We start from the raw sequence: 25,157 nt of genomic DNA on the forward strand, positions 1-25,157 counted from the left end.
ACATGGTCTCGTTGAGATGACAGAGTAAAGAGAGGCTGTGCTTCGAGTATTTTCAGGTGTAACAAGCCTCTCTTCTTCTCAAACATTTTCAGGAACTTGATGCAGGAAGTCACATCCTTGAAACTCTCAAAAATATCCCTGGTTGTTGACCTTCTGCAGACAGAAGTAGTTTGCAGTTTCAACTCCACAGATATCCACAAGGACCTTAGCAAGGAAATCTCCGTTGCCATCTTTCACTGGTTTGAATGGTGTTACGTACCCCCTGGTGTGGGACTCGACTGGTTGCAACCATCATCTCAACAAGCAACTACTGAAAGCCACCAACACTGTGGTAAGAAACCTCCACTGGAAGACACCCCAATGGAGAGAGGGGCTCTGAAGTAGTCAAACGGACTAAACAGGTTATGCTCTGAAGTTGGTTATAGCTCCCAAGTCCTGCCTGATCATGGTTTCACCCCTTCCAGGGTAGATTTTCTCTCATTGCAGATGGTCATTGCCTGGTACCTGTGCTCTGTAAATGTTATGTCTCAATGTTGTCCACATCTTAATGAATGTGGCAGGAACTGCTTCAGTACCTGACGTTGCGCATGGAACTGAACACTGTACAATGACATTATCAAACCTCACTTCTAACCTTTTTGGAGGGAAGGTTGCTTATGAAGCAGAAGATGTTTGGGCCTAGGATGCTATCCTGAGATGATTGGCCTCCAAAAGCCACAACCATCATCCTTTGTGCTAGGCAGACTGCAACCGGTTTTCCCTTCATTCTGATTGCCTTCAATTTTTTTTTATTCATTCATGGGACATGGACGTCGCTGCCTGGCCAGCATTTATTGCCCCTCCCTAGTTGCCCTTGAGAAAATGGTGGTGAGCTATCTTCTTGAATCGCTGCAGTCCATGTGCTGTGGGTTAACCCACTATGCCATAGGGAGGGAATTCCAGGATTTTGACCCAGTGACTGTGAAGGAACAGCAATATATTTCCAAGTCAGGATGGCGAGTGACTTCTAGATGGAAGTGGACATGGGTTTGCGAGGGGGACAAATGGTATAGAACTTCAAAGGGACATGGACAAATTGGTGGAATGGGCAGACAGGTAAAATTCAATGCATAAAGATATGAGGTGATTCATTTTGGGAGAAAGAACTGTTACACACTCCTCCCATTCTGGTTGTATTATCTAGCCCCACTACTCTGCAGGTTGTAGCAATAGTTTAGAAGTCCAATTTACTCACCAGAATGGCCAATTGTTTACCTTCTCTCCTGGTCCCAAAATAGAAGTCTTTAACCAAGTTTTTTTTCAATAAACTCAATGTGTTTATTATAAACAAAACTCTTTAACAAGTTGCAAGTATTGATTAACACACATTTGTGATTGGGAAATATAACTACTTCTTGCCAAAGAGTTCACCCCCAGCGCGCGCGTACACACACACACACACACACACACACACACACACACACACACACACACACACAGAGTGTCTCTGTAGAAATGGGCTTTAAAGGATGGCATTATAAAATGAAGGATAAAGTTCACAAAATCTCGATGGTGTCGACCTAGCCTCCTGTGAAGGGTGGACGTTGGGAGTTGTCACCTCTGGTCTCAGCTTTGCATGTCCAAATGCAAACCAGTTACACTTAGAGGAAGATTCTCTGGCTACCGGTTGATAGTTGCACACACTTTTAGGCAAAGCAGAGAGAGAGCCAGTGAGGGGAGCCTCCCTCAGTTTGTTCCCCAAGACTACTTCAATTGCCACAGGTTCACAAATTAAAAATTTTTTCTCTCTATCAATGAAACTGATTGTAAAACAGTCAGCCAGATCTGCCTAAAGGACCATAAAGTTCAGGTAATTTCTGGGAAGAGGCCTGCTTGTTGACAGTTACAAATCAAACTTGTGACTTTTTTAAAGAAAAATCTCTGTGCTATATTATTCTAAGATTTTTTTGCTGTACTGTCACAAAATGGTAGCAAGCTAATTCTTAAAGTTGCTTCATTAGGTTCCTTCACCTGAAGAATAAAGAAACTTAAAGATGGCATTTTCTGATAAGAATCTCTCGTGCTGCCGATATTTACTTAACCCTTGCTATGATGCAAAATAAATTGATATAGCCGTGACAAGACTCTAAACAAAACATTGGTTGTGAAGTACTCTGGTATTTGCAGAGGTATTTTGTAAATGTAAATTCTTCCTTTTATGTTTTAGAATTGTGATTTATTTATATTTTTTTGCAATTTAAGATTGTGCAATTCTGATGAATATACTTCCTCTAAGACCAGTGTAATTTGTCTGAGTGGTTAACATTGATGATCCATTTCTCAAGTATGCATTTACCAGCTAAAAGTTTCAAGAGGCTCCGTTCCTTACCCAGGCCAAAACTACAGGTATGCAGACAGTCCTTGAACAGATTTTCCCACCACCACCCACTTTTAAAAAAAAATTTCCTTCAGGAATTGGTGGTAAGGTTACACCAAGGAATCGGGTGAGTACCAATGAGTCTTGCAATCCTTTTGGCACCTTAGAGAATGCTGCATTGTTAACGGCTGCTGTCTTTCAGATGAGGTCTTAAGCCACAGATGTAAAAGATCCCATGGCATTTACTCAAAAGAAAAATAATGGGGTAAATCTTAATTGCTGTTACATAACATAAACAAAAGCAGGTGTAAACCAAACAGCCTATCAAGCCTGCCCTGCCATTCAATACAAATCATTTTTTATTCATTCATGGGATATGGGTGTCGCTGGCTGGCCAGCATTTATTGCCCATCCCTAGTTACCTGAAGGCAGTTGAGTCAATCACATTGCTGTGGATTCACATGTAGCCAGACCGGATAAGGACAGCAGATTTCCTTCCCTAAAGGATATTAGTGAACCAGATGGGTTTTTCCAACAATCAACAATGGTTTCATGGACAGCAGTAGATTCTTAATTCCAGATTCTTTTTTGAGTTCAAATTGTGCCATGGCGGAATTCGAACCCAGGTCCCCAGAACATTAGCCTAGTTTCTGTATTAATAGACTGGCGATAATACCACTAGGCCATCGCCTCCAAGGCTGATCTTCAACTTGAACTCCTTTCCCATGATCCCCCATATGCCTCAATTTCCTGAGAGATCAAAAATCTATCTCAGCCTTGAATATACTCAACAATGGAGCATCCGCAGTGCTCGGGGTTAGAGAATTCCAAAGATTCACAACCCTTTGATTGAAGAAATTTATTTTCATCTCAGTGCTAAGTGATTGACCTCCTATCCTGAGACTGTGCCCTCATGTTCTCGATTCCCCAGCTTATTGGGGGGAGGGGAACAACCCCTGTATCTACCCTGGCTATATTAATCACACTGGTTGTGTAAAATGCTATGGGAAGTCGAGGTGTAAATCTAAATTAATGTTTAGGTAATGAGGCTCATTTTGAACAATGGGAGATTTATATCAAGTGTGATTGTACACAAAGTTTGTAAAAAATAAATAAAATGCTTTTGTCCTTAAACTACTTTTATCATTGAGCTTATAGAATTCTTACAATTTGCTAGCACATCATTGTAGATATTCTGCATGACGTTTGACTATTCTGGGGCATTTGTGTGAAACAATATTTCACTTTTCAAACTGAATCATCGACGTAAGAACAGAAGTAACAACCATGGCAATAAGTGAGGTAAAAATCAGACATGCAAAAATCTTCCAGCATTTGTACAAAATAAAAATCAAGAAAGCACGTAGAATACGTAATCCAATCTAAACATCTGAACCGACCTTACCCTTTACAAGTCTGAGCCCAGGGACTGGATTTTAAACACTGTGAATTCCAAGTACTGGCCCACGCCCAAGCCGTAGCATTACAGTGACATTAATGTTTAGATGTAAATGGCTTAAGTGGGCAGGTGAGCTCGGTGCCCAGTTAGAGGCACTGAATGCCTCCAGAAGGCAGGAACAGTCTACTCAGGCATGTTGAGTCAATCATAGAATCTTACAGTGCAGAAGGAGGCCATTCGGCCCAGCAAGTTTGCACCGACTCCACCCAAGCCATAACCTCATGCATTTACCCTAGCTAGTCCCCCCGGCCACCAAGGAGCAATTTAGCACAGCCAATCCATCTAACCCGCACATCTTTAGACTGTGGAAGGAAAGCGGAGCACCCGGAGGAAACCCACGCAGACGCGGGGAGAATATGCAAACTCCACACGAACAGTGACCCAAGCCGGGAATCAAACCCGGGTCCCCGGCACTGTGAGGCAGCAGTGCTAACCACTGTACTACCTCAGATCGGAGCAGGGATCCCCTCAGAAGACCAAGAGGCTGAAAGCAGCCACGGACAAGATGATTTGGTGCAACATTCGTGCCAACTCTAGTTGGCTCCACCGATTTCACCTCCAAGCAGTTGCAGAGATAATTACAGGAAGTGGGGTGAGGGAGTGTGTGTGCAGTAATCCCAAATTCATGTGCGCAGCACTTTCAGACCCTAAGTAATTTTAAAAGTTCCAAACCTGAAGAGACATGCTCATTAATGAGCTCCTGTTAACTGGTGCCCACGTTTCACACTCCCTCTCTTAAAAAATACAAAACTCTCCTGGAGGCATTGGGATCCCGAGATGCCCTTTGGGACCATTATTTTCAAATTGTGCCCACACAGGGTCCCGACACCACGTTGCTTTTGAATATCCAGCCCCAAGCCATTGAGAAAAGCATAACATACTGATACTTTGTAAAATAGCTATATTTACAATCTCTGTACACACAATCATTGTAGTGCTCATAACACACAGGTTATTGCACAAATATTCAGAATGCATTGACAAATAAGGACTAATCAAGTGCAAATTCATCCTCATGCACGTCATAGTTTACTCACACATTGTTTCATTGGGTAGGATATACTTTTCCATCAGGATTCAATCCCACGTAGCAAGAACAGGAACAACAAAAAAGTTATTAAAATACCCATTTTCTGAAAACTTTAAGGCTTTCATTCGAGATTAGATGTTGGTTCATTTTATCAGAACTTGTCCACTCTTAATATATCCACGTTATGTTAACATAATACTCTACACTGATAGATACTGTGTGTACATCCTAGAAGTGCGATAACTTAACGTAATTTGACATTGTGCATGCGGAATACAGCAGGACATTTTCAGGTTTTAAAAGAATGCAGACATTCCATATATTTAATATTAACTCAGGTCAATGAACAACCTAGAGAGAATGATGTTAGTGAGTATGGTGTTCTGATTTGAAGAGAAATGGAATTTTTCCTTCCGTTTTCGTATCTAGAATCAGCGGTGAGCACTTCATGTGTAGTATGGGTCAGGGAGAGTGTAAACGCTTGTCTCAGCTAATGTACTTTAAACTCAACATCAGAAGATGTTGCTCCACTCCTTATATCATCCATCATTTTACTTGGAACGGTGATTAAGCGCTAAATTGTGGGCAGTTGCAAAAACTGGACATGGACCTAATAGAAGGTGACGCAAGACTGTCCAAAACTACTTAAAATATGACTCTCAGCATTGCTAGAAAGCGGTGTCTTTTTACATTACAAGGCTGATAGGAATTGGGAGAAAGCCAAAACACTCGCATCTAACCGTAGAAAATCTTCACACTCAGTTTGTGATGGTGCTGCAACCTCTCAATTCAATTACTGCCTTTGAGACGTCTAAAAGTGCTTAAGTATTTATTAAATATAGACTGTGTTCAACAGGGACAATGGTTTGAAGATTTTTAAAAATGTCATGCCATGGTTTAACAAATGTAAACATTCCAAAAGATGAACTTCTCTAAGTCTTACATGCTGTGTAAAAGGCACATAATAAGAAGATACCTGTTTTAAGAATTTTCATCTAATCAGAAGGTGTAGTATTGAGTGTGTCGTAATGGAGCTATTTTTAATTCTTTTTGTCTATTTGTAAGGTAAAATAAGCAGTGACAAAAATATATTAATTTGCTGAAATCTGAAATATTGTTTTGACAACCAGTTTTGTATATTTCAACTGCTAGATTAATGTCCTTTTAAGAAGATAGAACAAACATTTTTTTCTATACAACTTTAGTCTAGACTTATTATACCAGAGTCCCATTTTTTCTGTCATATTTGATCACGGGTTTGAAGTTGATAGTTGCATATTCTGTTGCGTTTTCTTTTTGCCGGGCCTTAACTTGCTTGAGTGTGCGCCGAGATCTCTGTTGGATCACCTGAACTTCAGCATAATGGACATCTTCCGGCCTCTTTTTATTCACTACAGCATATACTGGCATGTCAGGAGCTACTTCATCGTAGGGATGAGAATCTTCGCGTACCTTTGTCTGTGGAAATAACAAGATACGAAAACCGTAATCCCGCAAAACTGAAAAACATTTTATGTCGCGATATTATGTTTGAAAATTCAAAAGCACAGAATTTCCCAATTAAAGTGCTCCTGGGGAGCAAGGCTTTACCACAGAAAAGTAAAAATGAACAACTATTATATATTTAAGTGGTTGCATGATTGCATTAAGAGCCATTCACATCATTTGATGGTGGTTTCACTGGGGTGCTTCTCAGGCTCCTACCTTGTTCCATTTTGTACACTGTACAGACAACAGTGTCTGCAATAAACCTTGTTGTTATTTTGAATCCGTGTGCGCAAACGATATCCTTTTCTTTGTTTAAAACCCACAACCCCTAACATAGTTAGGGCATTAATTCTCTCTCTAATATTATCTGGTATTTGTAAACATTGTCTAGCCTGACACTTCAGTACAAAACAGGGGGAGTGACATCTTTGTATGTTCCTTGAATGAGACATCAAAATAAAGGTTCTGTCTGTCCATTCAGGTGGATATAATTGATCTGATTTAAGAATGCGGACTTTTCTCAGTGTTCTAACTAACATTCTTCCTTTAACCAACACCAATCAATACAAGCACATCAAGTAGTCATTCATCTAATTTACTACTTGTGGAACCTTTCTGAACAAATTGACTGCTGCGTTCATTCAAACATTACAGAAGATTAATCGACTGGATGTGAAGGATATCACTGACGTGGGTGGTAAATATAAACTATATAAATGCAATTTCTTCCATATTTTGTCTTATTTTTATCTACTTAATTCCTTCAAACCTTCCTTCATGTTTTCCTGTTATGGATGGAGAACTGTGTATTCATTCCATTAATATCTTTTTTTTTAGTCCAAAATCAGATAGCAATATCATTCAAGTAACCTTGATAAGCGCACCAACTTCAGAATCCCTAGTGTAGAGGAGGCCATTTGGCCCATCGAGTCTGCACCAACTCACTGACAGAATATCTTATCCAGGCCCTCTTACCGCACCCTATCCCTATTAAAACATGGCTAATCCATCTAACCCACACATCTTGGGACACTAAGGGGCAATTTAGCATAGCCAATCTACCCAACCTGCACATCTTTACCTCTACTTTCTCAGGAAGCTAAGGAAATTTGGCATGTCTGCTATGACTCTCACCAACTTTTACAGATGCATCATACAAAACATCCTTTCCGGATGTATTACAGCTTGGTACGGCTCCTGCTCTGTCCAAGACCGCAAGAAACTACAAAGGATCACGAACGAAGCCCAGTCCATCACTCAAACCAGCCACTCCCCATTGACACTATCTACACTTCTCGCTTCCTCGGAAAATCAGCCAGCATAATCAAAGACCCCGTGCACCCCGGACGTACTCTCTTCCATCTTCTTCCGTCAAGAAAAAGATACAAAAGTCTGAGAACCAACTCAAGAACAGCTTCTTCCCTGCTGCCATCAGACTTTTGAATGGACCAACCTTATATTGAATTGATCTTTCCCCATACCCTAGCTATGACTGTAACACTGCATGCTGCAGTCTCTCCTTTCCTTCTCTATGTACGATATACTCTGTCTGTATAGCACGCAAGAAACAATACTTTTCATTGTATACACGTGACAATAATAAATCAAAAATCTTTGGACTGTGGGAGGAAACCGGAGCACCTGGAGGAAACTCACACAGACACGGGGAAAACGTGCAAACACCAGTCACCCAAGGCCGGAATTGAACCTGGGTCCCTGGCACAGAGGCAGCAGTGCTAGAAACGTGCCACCCATAACCTCTCCAGGCCAGAAACACTAGTTTTCCAGAGATCTTTTGAGAAGACACCAGCAACATGTTTGTACAGTAATTAAAACAGAAGGTGCTGGAGAAACTCAGCAGGCAGTTCTGAAGAAGTCATAATGAACTCAAATTATTAACTCTGTTTCTCTCTCCACAGATGCTGCCAGATTAGCTGAATTTTCCCAGCAATTTGTTTTTATTTCAGATCTCCAGCTTTGGGAGCAGAAACATGGAATATTCACCAGTCTGGATGAGTGAATCAATTTTTGTTACAACTTTAAAATGTTTTAGGTAAATATTGACATGTATAGTTTTCTAGTTCACATACCTGTGGTTAAGCATTCTAATGTCACTCTATAAATTCAGAAAATTCTGAAATGACTGTCCCAAACATTCTGGATTGGAAAGCTTACACTGTATGTATTCTCATGGTCATCATAGAATCCCTGCAGTGCAGAAAGAGGCCATTCGGCCCACCAAAGTCTGCACCGACCACAATCCCACCCACGCCCTATTCCCGTAACTCCACATATTTGCCCTGCTAATCCCCCAGACACTAGGGTCAATGTAGCATGGCCAGTCAACCTAAACCGCACATCTTTGGACTGAGGGAGGAAACTGGAGCACCCGGAGGAAACCCACGCTGACACGGGGAGAACGTGCAAACTCCACACAGACAGTGACCCGAGGCCAGAACTGAACCCGGGTCCCTGGCGTTGTGAGGCAGCAGTGCTGACCACGGTGCTGCCCTAATTTGCAATGCAAGACAAAACTAAAACATTCCTCTTATTAGGACTTGCACCTTTTTTTCCCATCTGTCTTTTGGCTTTTGTTTTGCTCAACTCGCTGTACCCTTAAAAAAAATAAAATGAATTTAAAAACTCTTTAAATTGTGCAGCATTTTATTTGCATATGTAATTGATGATTTTATTTTAAAATGTTTTCCACACAATATTCGTTACTTAAATGATAATAAGTCTTAGTCCTAAAACCTTCAAATGAATCACAAAAGGTCAGCAAGTACGTTAAGCAAATAATTAGGAATTTAAATGGAATGTTGACCTTTATTGCAAAGGTGGGGTATATAAGGAAGGATGTCTTGCTACAGCTGTGCAGGACACTGGTGAGACCTAGAGTACTGTGTATAGTGCTTCTTGGCCTTTTGGCTAGGATCAAGTGTAGTTATGCGGATGCTGCACTTGGTTGAGGTCATTAGGTTACATTGAAGCTTCATATGTTTCATATGAAGCAATTTTTAAAAGCGGTATCTCGGCCTTTTGGCTAAGATGCAAATGAGATCAAGTCTTGGAGGACGAATTGCTTTCCCTCCTCCAATCAGCTTGGCTCATGTAGATCAGGCCCAGGACAGGGTAAATGGTCGCTTGCCCTGTCTTGTCAGCCTGGATCGGAAATGTCTCAACTTGTTGAGACTCTGAATTGGACTTGATTTGATTGAATTGGAAAAGTATTTTTTAATTAGTCACCTTACTTAGAAAGGCATTTACGAACACTGGAAATGGTTCAAAGCTGATTCCTGGGATGAAGGAGTTTGTTTCACGAGGAAAGGTTGAGCCTATCCTCAGTGGAGTTTCTAAGAGTGAGAGGTGATCTTATTGAAACATACACGATTCTGAGGAGGCTTGACCGGGTAAATGCTTAAAGGATGTTCCCTGTCATGGGAACATCTCCACGACATATTAAAAAAAAAAGAGGGTCTTTCATTTAAGATGAAGATCATTTAGTGTTTGGAATTTTCTCTCGGTGAACAGTGGAGGCTGGATCATTGAATATATTCAAAAGACTGAGATAGACAAATTTTTGATTGACAAGGGAGTTGAGAGCTATGGGGTGGGGGGCGGGGGGTGTGAGTGGTAAACTGAAGTTAAGACCAGAATCAGATCAGCCATGAAAAATGGTTTCTCACCAGCTTTAACACCATAGAAAGCATTCTTTCTGGTTGTACCACAGCTTGGTATGGGCTCCTGCTCTGCCCAAGACCACAAGGATCTACAAAAGGTTGTGAACGTAGCCCAATCCATCACGCAAACCAGCCTCCCATCCATTGACTCTGTCCACACTTCCCGCTGCCACAGCAAAGCAGCCAGCATAATTAAGGACCCCACGCACCCCAGACATTCTCTTTCCCACCTTCTTCCGTCGGGAAAAAGATACAAAAGTCTGAGGTCACGTAACAACCGACTCAAGAACAACTTCCCTGCTGCTGCTGGACTTATCCTGCATTAAGTTGATCTTTCTAGCTATGACTGTAACACTACATTCTGCACTCTCTCGTTTCCTTCTCTATGAACAGTATGTTTTTCTGTATAGCGCACAAGAAACAATATTTTTCACTGTACGTTAATACATGTGACCATAATAAATCAAATCAAAAGGCAGAGTAGGCTCAATGGGCTAAATTGCCCACTCCCCCTATTTCTGATGTTCTTTATGTTTCATATAAAACAATACCATCTAGATTTAAATATTTCTAACAACAAAACATTTTGCAGTGTTGTAACTTTTAACAGCATAACTGTGCTCCCTGGTTCTAGATTTCTCCACGACAGAGAACATCCTTTCAACATTGAGCCTGTCAAGCCTCCTCAGACTCTTGTATGTTTCAATAAGATCACCTCTCATTCTTAGAAACTCCACTGAGGATAGACTCAACCTTTCCTCGTGAAACAAACTCCTTCATCCCAGGAATCAGTGAGTGAACCTTTGCTGAACCATTTCCAGTGCTAGTATATGCCTCTAAGTGAGGTGACCAATACTACACACATACTCTAGGTCTCACCAGTGCCCTGTACAGCTGTCGCAAAACTTTTATGCTCCACCCCTTGCAATTAAGGTCAACATTCCATTCGCATTCCTAATTACTTGCTTTACTACATGCTGACCTTTTGTGATTCATTTTAAGATTTTAGGACTAAGGCGTATTATCATTTAAGTAACAAATATTGTGCGGAAAACTTGTAAAAAAAATGATTACATATGCAAATAAAATGTAAAGTTTTTATTTATTAGTCACAAGTAAGGCTTACATTAACACTGCGATGAAGTTACTGTGAAATTCCCCTAGTCGCCACACTCCGGCGTCTGTTTGGATCAATGCACCTAACCAGCACGTCTTTCAGACTGTGGGAGGAAACCGGAGGAAACCCATGCAGACACGGGGAGAACGTGCAAACTCCACACAGACAGTGACCCAAGCCGGGAATCGAACCTGGATCCCTGGCGCTGAGAGGCAGCGGTGCTAACCACTGTGCTGCCCACGCTGCACAATTCAAAGAGTCATTGGGAGTTTTCCCAAAGTGCAATGTCTGCCTTCACCAACTTTTAATGATTGCAAGCTCTCTCTGTAAAAATGATCAAATAGAATTATTTTAAGCTTCCATCTTTAATCTATTTTGTACATTATCATTACCTGTACACGTTTACCATCTCTTGCCCTGGTTCCGGAAACTACAAAGAAGAACGAAACAAAACCAAATTAGTGTCATACTTGAAGGAAATTTAAGAAATTTTGAAAATTTGATTTACGCATCTGGCTGAAATCTTTCCCCAGTCAGAAAATTCTTGGACTTTGGCCCCATTTCCAGGCCCCATCCCTGCTCAGGTCAGCGGTGTGACTGCTGGCTGAATTTTACGGCTGTCCAATTTGAGATGGGCAGGTTGGTCCTGGAGATTCGAGATGAGGACAGGGCAGCCCACTGCCAGGGAGGGTGGTGGGCTTCCAGTGGGAGCCTTGCTGTGCCCAAGCAGAGCGTTCCCGAGGGAAGCATTTGAGTTGCCATCAGCACCAGCAGAGTGGGTTAGACCCCATGGCAATCAGACACAACCTTACCATGTGAAATTCCTGGAAGTGGATAAGACAAGTGAAGAAAGCAGCTGTATCATCTTCAGCATACCTTCCATCTCCTGCTGCGTAGCCTTCTCCTTCCACTTAAAATATGAAACTTGATGTGTGTCCCGGTCAATTTGGGGTGTGGAACTAGCACAATGCTTCACTGAGATAAGCAGACCAAGGCACAAAATACTGGACATTAAGTTAAAAATGTATTAAAAAGTGGCTACATTGACTAAAAATGGACTGCCCAAAACAGAACCAGACATCTGACCACTCTACTCAAAAGGATTGGTTCCTCTCTTCAATTCCCTAACTCTGTCTTTTTCTGATTTATCATAGAATCCCTACAGTGCAGAAGGAGGCCATTCGGCCCATCAAGTCTGCACCGACCATATTCCCACCCAAACCCTATCCCCATAACCCCATGTACTTACCCTAGCTAATCCCCCGACACGAAGGGGGCAATTTGGCATGGCCAATTCATCTAACCCGCACATCTTTGGATGGGTACAAATCTTTGAACATTTGTAGTTGTTGAAATTGGAGAATTATTTGCCAACCGATTATTCCCCCCTCCCCCACCCCACCGACCTTCTCTCCGAGTGGAGACGAACATTACTGTGTGCTATATTAAGGGCTCACAATATTTGGAAAAATGGGTATGAACTCTTATGTTATAGAGACATATTCTACACTAGAATTTCCAGCCCATATAGACACTGCAATAATGCCGAGATCTAAAATGGATTGGAAATAATGAGGGGATAGTAAAAGGGAGACCAATTGCAGAAAAGCTGCAGTGGGAAGTCAACTTTTAAAGCACCAATGCAAGATGCCACAACTCATTAGTCATTCTTTAAGAAAGTTTAGTTTCACCAAATTTGCCTAATTAACTGTTTCAACTCTGATAAATAAATGATCATATTGGGTGTGGTTAGCACTGCTGCTTCACAGTGCCAGGGACCCAGGGTTCGATTCCCGCCTTGGGTCACTGTCTGTGCAGAGTCTGCATGTTCTCCCCGTGTCTGTGTGGGTTTCCTCCCACAGTCTGAAAGACGTGCAGGTTAGGTGCATTGGCCAAGCTAAATTCTCCCTCAGTGCACCCGAACAAGCGCTGGAGTGTGGCGACTAGGGGGATTTTCACAGTAACTTCATTGCAGTGTTAATGTAAGCCTTATTTGTGACACTAATAAACAAACTTTAGACCTTTTACTCCACGAGGGTTTGCTTTAATGTTGCTTCCGCAACACTGTTACATGACCGTGGCTGGACACAGCCTTCCAAAACTCAGACATGAAGGGGGCACTCAAAACAAGGCATAGCAGTTGGTCAGTCTACAGCTAAATATTTTTGGTGAATGATTAATTTTTAGTGCACCTACCACTGGAACTAGTGCTTACCTTATCAGAATCAACCAACTTCTCTTCCAAGACTTTTTTTCATCTTTGCTCACTCAACACATTTGTTCCACCTGTTTAAAAATCCCCCCTTTCCTTTTCTTATCGGTTAATTTTGATTGAAAGCTGGAATACTTGTAATACCCAATTCTAGCCACCTGGTAGCACTATTGAGGAAGGGAAGAACATGCTAACTTTCCTAATGGGTGCACAGTGACACCAAATGGTCGGGTTTAAATGATGCAACTCGTTTTAAAAGTTGAAGAAAAACTTGCACTATTATAGATTAGAAGGTCACAGGCCTGAAACGTTAACTCTGTTTTTCTCTCTCCACCAGACCTGCTGAGTATTTCCAGCATTTTGTGTTTTTATTTCAGATTTCCAGCATCTGGAGTATTTTGATTTTTCCTAACTTTGGCCAGGATAATCAGAAGAGTTTTCCAGCGCAGCGCAAGTACTGCATTAAGTGCTCTTCCCACAAGAGAATGGGAGTTTACCCCAGGGCACTGGTCCCCTTATCTAAGGAAAGATATACTGGCATAGGAGGCAGTCCAGAGAAGGGTCACTAGGTTGATCCCAGATATGGAGGGATTTTTTGATGAGGAGAGGTTGAGTAGTTTGGGCCTGTACTCAGTAGAGTTTAGAAGAATGAAGGACAACCTGATTGAGACATATAGGATTATCATTAGTATCATCTGACTTCATTGGTAAGAGTGTAGAAAGGAGACTGAGTGCCAAAGAAGCAAATCCACGTGTTTCCCAACCGGAAACCATGGATGATCAGGGATATCCACAGGGAAATCCAGGTCTGAGGCGTTCAAGTCAGGCGACCCTGACCTATACAAGAAAGCCAGATATGATCTGCGGAGATCCATCAAAGATGCCAAAAGACAGTACTGAACCAAGCTAGAATCCCAGGCTAGCCACACAGACTCCCGCCAACTATAGCAAGGTCTGCAAGACATAACATGCTACAAGATGAAGGCAGGTAAAATCGCCGACTCCAACGCACCCCTCCCTAATGAGCTCAATCCATTCTATGCCCGTTTTGAGCAAGAGGTCAGCAAGAGCACGCCCTCCATCCCAGAAGCCTCAGAGGGACCTGTATCCGAGGTCACCATTGCCGACATCAGAGCTGCCTTCTCAGAAGTCAACCCACGCAAAGCAACTGGCCCAGATGGGGTACCCGGACGAGCACTCGGCGGACCAGCTGGCGGGGGTATTCACAGACATCTTCAACCTCTCTTTACATCAATCTGAGGTCCCTACCTGCTTCAAGACGATGACATCAACCTGGTACCAAAGAAAAGCCAGGCACCGTGCCTTAATGACTATCATCCGGCGGCTCTGACATCCATCATTATGAAATGCTTCAAAAGGTTAGAGTCATAAAGTCCTAGAGGCTTACAGCATGGAAACAGGCCCTTCGGCCCAGCTTGTCCATGCTACCTTTTTTTTAACCCCTAAGCTAATCCCAATTGCCCACATCCCTCTATACCCATCGTACCCATGTAACTGTCTAAATGCTTTATAGTCATGGCACAAATCAATTTCTGCCTCCCAGACTGCCTAGATTCACTGCAGTTTGCCATCTACCTGACCCTGCACTCAACCCTGGAAAACTTAGATAACAAAGACATCTATGTCAGACTCCTATTCATAGACTACAGCTCAGCCTTTAACACCATTATTCCTGTGAGACTCATCTCCAAACTTTGTGACCTGGGGCTCGGCACCTCCCTCTGCAACTGGATCCTAGACTTCCTGAAGAAGGGAAAGGGTTAATGTTTTTTTTATACTCAATGTATTTTGTGCCTAAAAGGTTGAACTTTGTATCTGGAATGTATCATAAACATATTGTTTACTTGTGGCTAGTCACCCCTTTTTTATATTGCTCCTGGTAGTAGCATAAGCCATTTGTTCATGTATTTCATCTTTTACTTTAGTATAAGCCATTTGTTCATGGTTCCCTCACTTGTTTATATCATTCTGATAAAACAGACAGTTGAATATAGATTTTAGTCTTTCTTTCTCGTAGGCTTGTCTATGATTTAAACAGAGGAAGCAGCGACCAAATGGTAGAGTGCGAGAATGGCCGTTTGAAGGAGGACTCCCACTGGGACAGTCACTCAGTCACTTCAAAGGAAACGCTGCGGGAAGAGCAGGGGACCAGAGGTGACACCTTGACTGCAACGACCAGGAGAATTGTGCTTTATGACCCAAGGATACCAGATGGTTTCTAACCATGATCCAAAGACTATCAGAAGCTGTTAAAGGAACTATAATTTACGATCAAGGACTGTTAACTGGACTTTGCTTCATGACTTGTATTGGGAACCCTGATGTATAAATATCCATGCTTCTTGTGTTCAGTGAGAACTTTGGCTTCCGCTTTCAAGGGGTCAAGTTCTCCCATAAGCTTATGAGAATAAAGCATGACTGGAATCCCATCATGACCAGAGGAGGTGTTGCTGCCTATCCTTACTGGCTGCAGTCTGTGGGTTAGGAAGTGAAGTCGGAAATTATACCTCTATAGGCTGGTAGTAGTGAATCTGTGGAATTCCTTACAGCAGAGGGATGTAAAGGCTGTGTTATTAAACATATTCAAGGCTGAGATAGGGAATCAAGAGTTATGGGCATGGTGTTATAGGGCGGCACAGTGGTTAGCACTGCTGCCTCACAGCATCAGGGTCCCAGGTTCAATTCCAGCCTCAGGTCACTGTCTGTGTGGAGTTTGCACGTTCTCCCCATGCCTGCGTGGGTTTCCTCCGGGTGCTCCAGTTTCCTCCCACAGTCCAAAGATGTGCGGGTTAGGTTGACTGGCCATGCTAAATTGACCTTCGTGTCAAGGGATTAGTTAGGGTAAATATGTGGCGTTGCTGTGATAAGGCCTGGGTGGGTTTGTGGTCAGTGCAGACTTGATGGGCTGAATAGCCTCCTTCTGCACTGTAGGGATTCTATGGAAGGCAGGAAAGTGGAGTTGAGGATTATCATATCAGATCAGTCATGATCTCATTGAATGGTGCAGCACACACGATGGGCCGAAAGGCCTACTTTTACTCCTGCGTCTTGTGGTCACACTCGAGCACTAAAAACAGACCCCTAATCCTGGCTGAGTAAAACGGACAATAGGAACAACTATCGGCAGTGAAAGAGATAAAAATGAATGACAGAGAAACACCACAGAAAAATAGCATCAATAATAGAAGACAAAAAGTCATCGAATTGAAATGTTAACTCGTCTCCACATTTATGCTTGTGTCCAATGTTCTCCATTTTTGCAATAAAATTAAATGAACCAATTAGTTATTGTTTCTCCAAGTCACTCACCTGTGCTGTTCTCTTTTGATTTACTTTTTTTGGATTTGTTCCTGTTGGAAAAAAATCTTAAGTCAGTTTAATTTTGTAATCAGAATTTTTGTTTTTATGCATATTTTCAGAGAGCATACTGGGAATAATTTGACTGTGGATTTTGTATTGGCGCATGTTAAAGAGTGTTGGGTGGTAAGCTTGCTCATTGATAATATAAGCCCCTGGAAATATTTCAGCAGTGGTTTTTTAAAAAACCTCATTTATGGGATATGGGTGTCGCTGGCTAGGCCGGCATTTATTGCCCATCCCTAATTGCCCCTCGGGAAGGTGGTACTGAGCTGTCTTCTTGAACTTCGACATTCCCTGTGATGAGGGTACACCCACAGTGCTGTTAGGGAGGGAGTTCTAGGATTTTGACTCAGCGACAGTGAAGGAATGGCAATATAGTTCCAAGTCAGTTGAGTGACTTGGAGGATAAACTTGCAGATGGAGGTGTTCCCTTGTGCCTGCTGCCCTTGTCCTTCTAAATAGTAGAGGTCGTGTGGGTTTGGAACGTATGAAGCCTTGATGAGTTCCTGCATTGCATCTTGTAGACAGTACAGGCGGCTGCCACTGTGCGTCAGGAGTGAATGTTTGTGGATGGGGTGCCAATTAAGTGGGCTGTTTTGTCTTGGTGTTGAGCTTCTTGAGTATCTTTGGAATGCACTCATCCAGGCAAGTGGAGAGTATTCCATCACACTCTGATCAGCACCTTGTAGATAGTGGATATGCTTTAGGGAATCAATGGAGAATTACTCACTGCAGGATTCCTAGTCTCTGACCTGTTCTCGAGTTCAAGGTATTTATATAGCTAGTCCAGTTAAGTTTCTGGTCAATGCTAACCTTTAGGATGTTGACAGGGGTGGGCAAATTTTATAATATTCATGTTCTGAGGAGGAGAAAATCCTTGGAATGTTGGGGCGCGTGGGCTTCCTTCTGGGACCCACTGGAACACTCCAATATATTAGAGGGAATATGGCACAGAAATAGACCATTCAGCCTAACCAGTCCATGCTAGTGTTTATACTCCACTCAAACCTCCTCCTATCTTTTCCCACCTAAATCTGGCATCAGAACCATTTATTCTCTTCTTCCTCATACGCTTATGCAGTTTCTCTATGCATCGATACTGCTCACTTCAGCCACTCCCTGTGGGAGTGAGTTTCGCATTGTTAGCATTCTTTCAGTTAGGAAGTTTCTGCTGAATCCCCTATTGGACTTCCTGGTGACTATCTTTCATTGTAAGCCTCTCGTTATGCTATTTCCCCACAAGAGGGAACATTCTCTCTCCACCTTATCAAAACCTTTCATAATTTTAAAGATCTCTATCAGGTTACTGCTCAGTCTCTCCCCCACCCCCCCACCTTCCCCCAAGAGAGGAGACCCAGCCTGTCAACCTTTCCTTCCTATTGAAACCCAGCATATTTCTGGTATCATTGTTGTAAATTTCTTTACTCCCTCTTCAATGTCTTTATATCCTTTATCGGTGGCACAGTGGTTGGCACTGCTGCCTCACAGCGCCAGGGACCCGGGTTCGATTCCCGGCTTGGGGTCATGGTTTGTATGGAGTTTGCACGTTCTCCCCATGTCAGCGTGGGTTTCCTCCGGGTGCTCCGGTTTCTTCCCACAGACTGAAAGACGTGCTGGTTAGGTGCATTGACCCCGGAGTGTGGCGGCTAAGGGAATTTCACAGTAACTTCATTGCAGTGTTAATGTAAGCCTTACTTGTGACTAATAAATGAACATTTAACTTTAACATGGTGACCAGAGGTGTATTGCAAGTGTAGTCCAAGCAAGCTTCTATGCATTTAGCAAAACTTCCCTATTTTTCCAATCCTATCCCTCTAAAATGAAAGCTTAGTGTTTTATTTGGGTTTTTTAAAAAATGGTCTATGGTGCAACTGTTAACAACTGATGTATTTTTACTCCGAGACCCCTTTGTTCCTCTACCCCATACAGACTTCTCTTGGTCCACAAGAGCATTAAACAAAAATAGTAAACACAGCTGAGCCACTTGGGTCCATCCCCTGGCAGAACTGAAGCCAGTGCAGAAGCCATGGCTGCTTCTCCCCTCCAGTCTCAGGTTAATATTGAAGTCTGGCTCAATTATGTCATTGGAACCCAATCTACATATTTAATTTACAATAACGAGACAGAGATAGAGAATCTGGTGAACTGGCGCAATGACAATAATCTGTCCCTCAATGTCAGCAAAACAAAGAAGATAGTCATCAACTTCAGGAAACGTAGTGGAGGACATGCCCCTGTCTACATCAATGGTGATGAAGTGGAAATGATCGAGGGCTTCAAGTTTCTAGGTGTTCAGATCACCAACAACCTGTCCTGGTTGCTCCACACCAACGCTATAGTTAAGAAAGCCCACCAATGCCTCTACTTTCTCAGAAGGCTAAGGAAATTTGGCATGTCCATTACGACTCTCACCAATTTCTACAGATGCACCATAGAAAGCATGCTTTCCAGTTGCATCACAGCTTGGTACGGCTCCTGCTCTGACCAAGACCGTAAAAAACTACCAAGGATTGTGAACGTAGCCCAGTCCATCACCTCCATCTACACTTCCCACTGCCACGGGAAAGCAGCCAGCATAATCAAAGACCCACGCACTTCGGACATACTCTTTTCCATCTTCGTCCATCAGGAAAAAGATACAAAAGTCTGAGATCACATACCAACCAACTTAAGAACAGCTTCTTCTCTGCTGCCATCAGACTTTTGAATGGACCTATCATATATTAAAGGTGATCTTTCTCTACACCCTAACTATGACTGTAACACTGGATTCTGCACCCTCTCCTCCCTTATGCACTCAATGAACAGTATTTTTTGTCTGAATAGCGTGCAAACAATACTTTTCACTGTATCCCAATACATGTGACAGTAATTAATCAATTCAATTAACAAAAGGACCCTGTCAACTTTCGGCAAGTGCCTTTGCTACCTTAATGTAAAATTAGTCAGCCAATCAACAAAAGCCAGGGGGACAGGTAGCCAGCACACACAGTTCCAATGAAAAGTCATCAACCCAAAATGTTAACTCCTCTTTCTCTCTCTCCAGACCTGTCACGCATTCCAGCATTTTCTGATATTATTGCAAATTTTCCTGGCTCTGTTTTAACTGTTGCCGCATTTTCCCAATATTGCAACAGTGTCCAAACTTCCAAAACACACAATTACGAAGCACTTTGGAATGTCCTGTGAATGTGGAAAAACTCTATATGAAGGCAAGTTCTTTCTTTCAAACATCAACTGTTGGCGTTCCATCAGTTGTATTTATTCTGTAGCTAATGTGCAGCAATTGGCATTCTATTGACATAAATTTAAGTTTGCGGAAAATTCTTCATATCTATCCTAGAATTTGCAGCCCTGCAATAAGGTCAAATGTATAATCTGAGTGCCTTAGAGAGGGTGAGAGGATAGTAGAAAGAGAAACCAAAAGCAGCAAAACTGAAGGGGGCGGAGGGGGGGGCGGAGGGTGGGAGTGAACGATATTTTGTGTTTGGGTCAGTAATGTATTAATTGTATATTGTTAATACAAAAACTAAGCAATTAGGAGTAAATTGAGTATTAGATCAAGGGAACAAGATGTCATGCAAGATGCTATTATATATATATATATATATATTCAAGATATCCCAAAGGTCAGTGAAGTACTTCATTGCAGTGTTAATGTAAGCCTTACTTGTGACTAAAAAACAAGCTTTAATTTTAGTCATTGTTGTAATGTAGCAGCCAATTTGGGGCGGCACCCAGGGACCTGGGTTTGATTCCCGGCTTGGGTCACTCTGTGTGTGGAGTTTGCACATTCTCCCTGTGTCTGCGTGGGTTTCCTCCGGGTGCTCCGGTTTCCTCCCACAGTCTGAAAGACGTGCTGCATAGGTGCATTGACCCGAACAGGCGCCGGAGTGTGGCAACTAGGGGAATCTCACAGTAACTTCATTGCAGTGTTAATGTAAGCCTTACTTGTGACAAATAATTAAATAAACTTTAACTTTAAGCAAGCTCCCACAATCTGATAATGGCCAGATAATCTGTTTCTGGTGACGTTGGTTGAGGGGTCAATATTGGCCTGGATAACGAGAATAACTCCCCTGTTCTTTTGCAAAAGTAGGGCATTGGGAACTTCACATCCACCCGAGAGGGTGGATAGGGCTTTCGTTTAACATCTCACCTAAAGAAACACCTCTGAAACTGCTGTACTGTTGGGAGTGCAGCACTAAGAAAAATATATAGGCTGGGATTTTCTGGCCGTTCACACCCCACTGCCGCTACAACCAAAGACGGAGAATTTGGCACTCAGCCAATCTCCTGAGAATCCCGCCAGCATGAATGGCCAAACCCAATAGTCAATAGGACCAGATACTGAGCCATAAACAAGGTTTAGGAAAAGCGATTGAAAGCTTGTTTTAAAAACGGAGTTTGATGACATTTTAAAATGTAGAAAGTGGACATTTAGGCAGGATGTTCCAGAGGACAGGGCTGAGGTCACTGAAGGCCGTTACCAACGATGAGATGAACAGAAGGAAATTTGCATAAAAAGGCCAGAGTCAGAGAGCCAAAGGATACCAGAAGGAATTTAATCTACAAATTGGTTACAAAGTTGACATGGGGCAAAGACACAGATTGATTTGAAGATAGGAATGCAGATGTGGTGTGACATGTATACGGATGGGATTTGAGCATAACAAAAACGGAAAATGCTGGAAAATCTCAGCAGGTCTGACAGCATCTGTGGAGAGAGAATAGAGCCAACACAGAGTTAGGAAGACGGTCATTTGAGCGGAGTTTCTCCAGCATTTTCTGTTTTTGACTAGACAAGCTAATGGGTCAAAGAACAAAGAAAATTACAGCACAGGAACAGGTCCTTCGGCCTTCCAGGTCTGAACCGACCATGCTGCCCGACTGAACTAAAACCCCCTACCCTTCCAGGGACCATATCCCACTATTCCCATCCTATTCATGTATTTGTCCAGATGCCCCTTAAAAGTCACTATCGTTTCTGCTTCCACTACCTCCCCCGGCAGCGAATTCCAGGCACCCACCACCCTCTGTAAAAAAAAAACTTGCCTTATATATCTCCTTTAAACCTTGCCCCTCACACCTTAAACTTATGCCCCCTAGTAATTGACTCTTCCACTCTGAGAAAAAGCTTCTGACTATCCACTCTGTCCATGCCCCTCATAATCTTGCAGGCTTCTATCAGGTCGCCCCTCAACCTCCGTCATTCCAGTGAGGGGCGGCACGGTAGCACAGTGGTAGGGGCGGCACGGTAGCACAGTGGTTGGGGCGGCACGGTAGCACAGTGGTTAGCACTGCTGCTTCACAGCTCCAGAGACCTGGGTTCGATTCCCGGCTTGGGTCACTGTCTGTGTGGAGTTTGCACATTCTCCTCGTGTCTGCGTGGGTTTCCTCCGGGTGCTCCGGTTTCCTCCCACAGTCCAAAGATGTGCGGGTTAGGTTGATTGGCTATGCTAAAAATTGCCCTTAGTGTCCTGAGATGCGTAGTTTAGAGGGATTAGTGGGTAAATATGTAGGGATATGGGGTTAGGGCCTGGGTGGGATTGTGGTCGGTGCAGACTCGAAGGGCCGAATGGCCTCTTTCTGTACTGTAGGGTTTCTATGATTTCTATGAGGACAAACCAAGTTTCTCCAGCCTCTCCTCATAGTTAATGCCCTCCATACCAGGCCACATCCTGGTAAATCTCTTCTGCACCCTCTCCAAAGCCTCAACATCCTTCTGGTAGTGCGGTGAACAGAATTGAACGCTATAACGCTATATACCAAGTGCAGCCTAACTGAGGTTCTATAAAGCTGCAACATGACTTAGCTAAATTGAAGCCTTTTCACCGCTGGGTCAGAAGGCCGAGGCTTCATTCCCATATTAGGAGCTCACAAGTTAGGCAAGCACTGAGTCCTGCATTGGCACAGATGCCATCTCTCGGGTGAGATATTAAACCCACACCCTGTCTATCCGTTCCAGTTGATACTAAAGATCTCCTGGCACTATTTGCAGAAAAGCCAGAGCTTCTCCCAACATTCCTCCCTCATCCACCGCCACAAAACACAGATTAACTGATCATTCCTTTAATTCTGTTTGTGGGAAACTAGCATGGAATGTCTGCTGTGTTTGCACAACTATCAAATCCAAAGAAATACTTGTGTGAAATCATTGCATGACAATGTGCTATGGGTTATCATTTAGAATAACGAGAGTGGAAGGAGGCAGCTTTGTTTAATACTTTTGGGAGTTTCCTAAAAATCTGGTGATGGGGGGGTGGTGAATACTTTAAAAGATACGTGAACTACCTGGGAAAATATTATCCCAACTGCTTAAACACAGTGGAAAAAGTTAATTTATTCTGCAAGTAAAAGTGCAAAAGTCATTAACGGCAAACAGCAAAGTCTTAGGCTTAATAAATAATGCCTGCTTAATCGACTGGGATTCCAGTGGGAAAGTCATGAAGATTTTACACTGAAGCCTTTAAAAGACGATAGTTCAAGAAATTAATGTTAATTAGGTAGCAAGATTAAACAGTAGCAGAAGTAGTTTTAGGTTTATTAGTGTCACAAGTAGGCTTACCTTAACACTGCAATGAAGTTAGTGAAAATCCCCTAGTTTGTTCGGGTACACAGAGGGAGAATTTAGCATGGCAAATGCACCCAACCAGCACATCTTTCGGACTGTGGAAGGAAACCGGAGCAACCAGAGGAAACCCACGCAGACATGGGGAGAATGTGCAAATTCCACACAGGCAGTGACCTAAGCCAGGAATTGAACCCGGGTCCCTGGCGCTGAGAGGCAGCAGTGCTAACCATTGTGCCACCGTGCCGCCCTCATAACTTGAAACATTATCTCTGTTTCCCTCTCCACAGATGCTGACAGACATTTTATTCTGGAGGCAAGTTAAATCAGAACATTCAAAAAGGAATTGACTATTATCTGAAAAGGGAGAATGTGCAAGGGGAAGTGATGGCCTTGTGGTATTATCGCTGGACTATTAATCCGGAGACTCAGCCAATGTTTTGGGGAACCGGGTTCAAATCCCGCCACGGAGGATGGTGGAATTTGAATTCAATTTTTTTTTTAATGGAATTAAGAATCTACTGATGACCATGAAACCATTGTCAATTATCGGAAAAATCCATCTGGTTCACAAATGTCCCTTTAAGGGAGGAAATCTGCCATCCTTACCTGGTCTGGCCTACATGTGACTCCAGAGCCACGGCAATGTGGTTGACTCTCAACTGCCCTCAGACAACTAGGGATGGGCAACAAATGCTGGCCAGCCAGCGATGCCCATGTCCCATGAATGAATAAAACAAAAAGGTTAGGGGGGAGGAGGTAGAAAAATTGCTCGTTTGGAGAGCCTGTGGAGGCATGATGGGCCTAATGCGCTCTAACAATTCTGTGAAGTACCTGAGAGAAAAGGGAATGGAAAGTTACGGAACAATATTTTCCAACACCTGCTCTCTGAATATCACAGCCAAGATACAGTGCATGACAAATGTGACGTCAGTATACCTTTAAGAAAGTTTTTTTTTAAAACATGATTTCTGCAGCTCACAGCTTCAGTAATGCCATTGTTGCCGGTTTGACTATGATGAGTCCTGTTATTGCTACGTAAGTGGTAAATGTGGTTGTTTGTGTTTACTCTGGGATTAGTTTTACAATCCGGCATTGTTAGGAGGACAGTCATGTGTTTTTGGACAAGTTTTTTTCCATTTTCAGTTTGGAGCTGCAGGTTTGCGTTTTTAAGTTTTAGAAGGGACAGCAAGCTAAAAAGAAGTGTTTTCCCTCTCTCCCTGTTGTTTTGAAAATTTGGTTGGTTAGCTGAGAACAAGATCTTGCTTTTCCAAAGGGTGAAAATCTGCTGTTAGAACATAGAAAAGCTGCAGCACAAACAGGCCCTTCGGTCCACAAGTTGCACCGAACATGTCCCTACCTACTAGGCTTACCTATAACATAGGCTTACCCATGTTGTTCGGGGCTGGACCAGAGTCTTTTGGGAAGCTGTCTTGTCGTCAAACTGTTCTGAGTCTCAAAAGCATTTGACTGCAGAATTCAACTTAATGGCCTCAATCCCAGTATTACATGAACATTAGTCTGTGCTGTATTGAACCTGTTTAAAGGTTTTGTCTAAAGGGCAGCACGGTGGCCCAGTGGTTAGCATTGCTGCCTCACAGCGCAGGGGACCCAGGTTCAATTCAGGCCTCGGGTCACTGAGAGGAGTTTGCACACTCTCCCCATGTCGGCGTGGATTTCCTCCGGGTGCTCCAGTTTCCTCCCACAGCCCAAAGACGTGTGTGTTGGGTTGATTGGCCATGCTAAATTAACTCTAGTGTCAAGGGGATTAGTAGGATAAATATGTGGGGTTACAGGAATAGGGCCTAGGTGGGATTGTGATTGGTGCAGACTTAATGGGCCAAATGGTCTCCTTCTGCACTA

The 25,157-nt window shown here is 42.9% G+C and overlaps 1 protein-coding gene across 1 annotated transcript in view; it reads right to left on the bottom strand.

The window, feature by feature from the left end:
• Positions 1-1,300: 1,300 nt before the first annotated feature.
• Positions 1,301-25,157, bottom strand: part of LOC144479897 (uncharacterized) — a 30,451-nt gene continuing 6,594 nt past the window's right edge. The window contains exons 2-4 of the mRNA XM_078198933.1: positions 16,673-16,713; positions 11,523-11,560; positions 1,301-6,303 (exon numbers count right to left, since the gene is read on the bottom strand). Coding sequence (XP_078055059.1) covers positions 6,061-6,303; positions 11,523-11,560; positions 16,673-16,713 — 322 coding nt within the window. The 3' untranslated portion in view covers positions 1,301-6,060. The remainder of the gene's footprint in view (positions 6,304-11,522; positions 11,561-16,672; positions 16,714-25,157) is intronic.

Source organism: Mustelus asterias, chromosome 27 (genome assembly GCF_964213995.1).
Source record: "Mustelus asterias chromosome 27, sMusAst1.hap1.1, whole genome shotgun sequence".
NCBI lineage: Eukaryota > Metazoa > Chordata > Chondrichthyes > Carcharhiniformes > Triakidae > Mustelus > Mustelus asterias.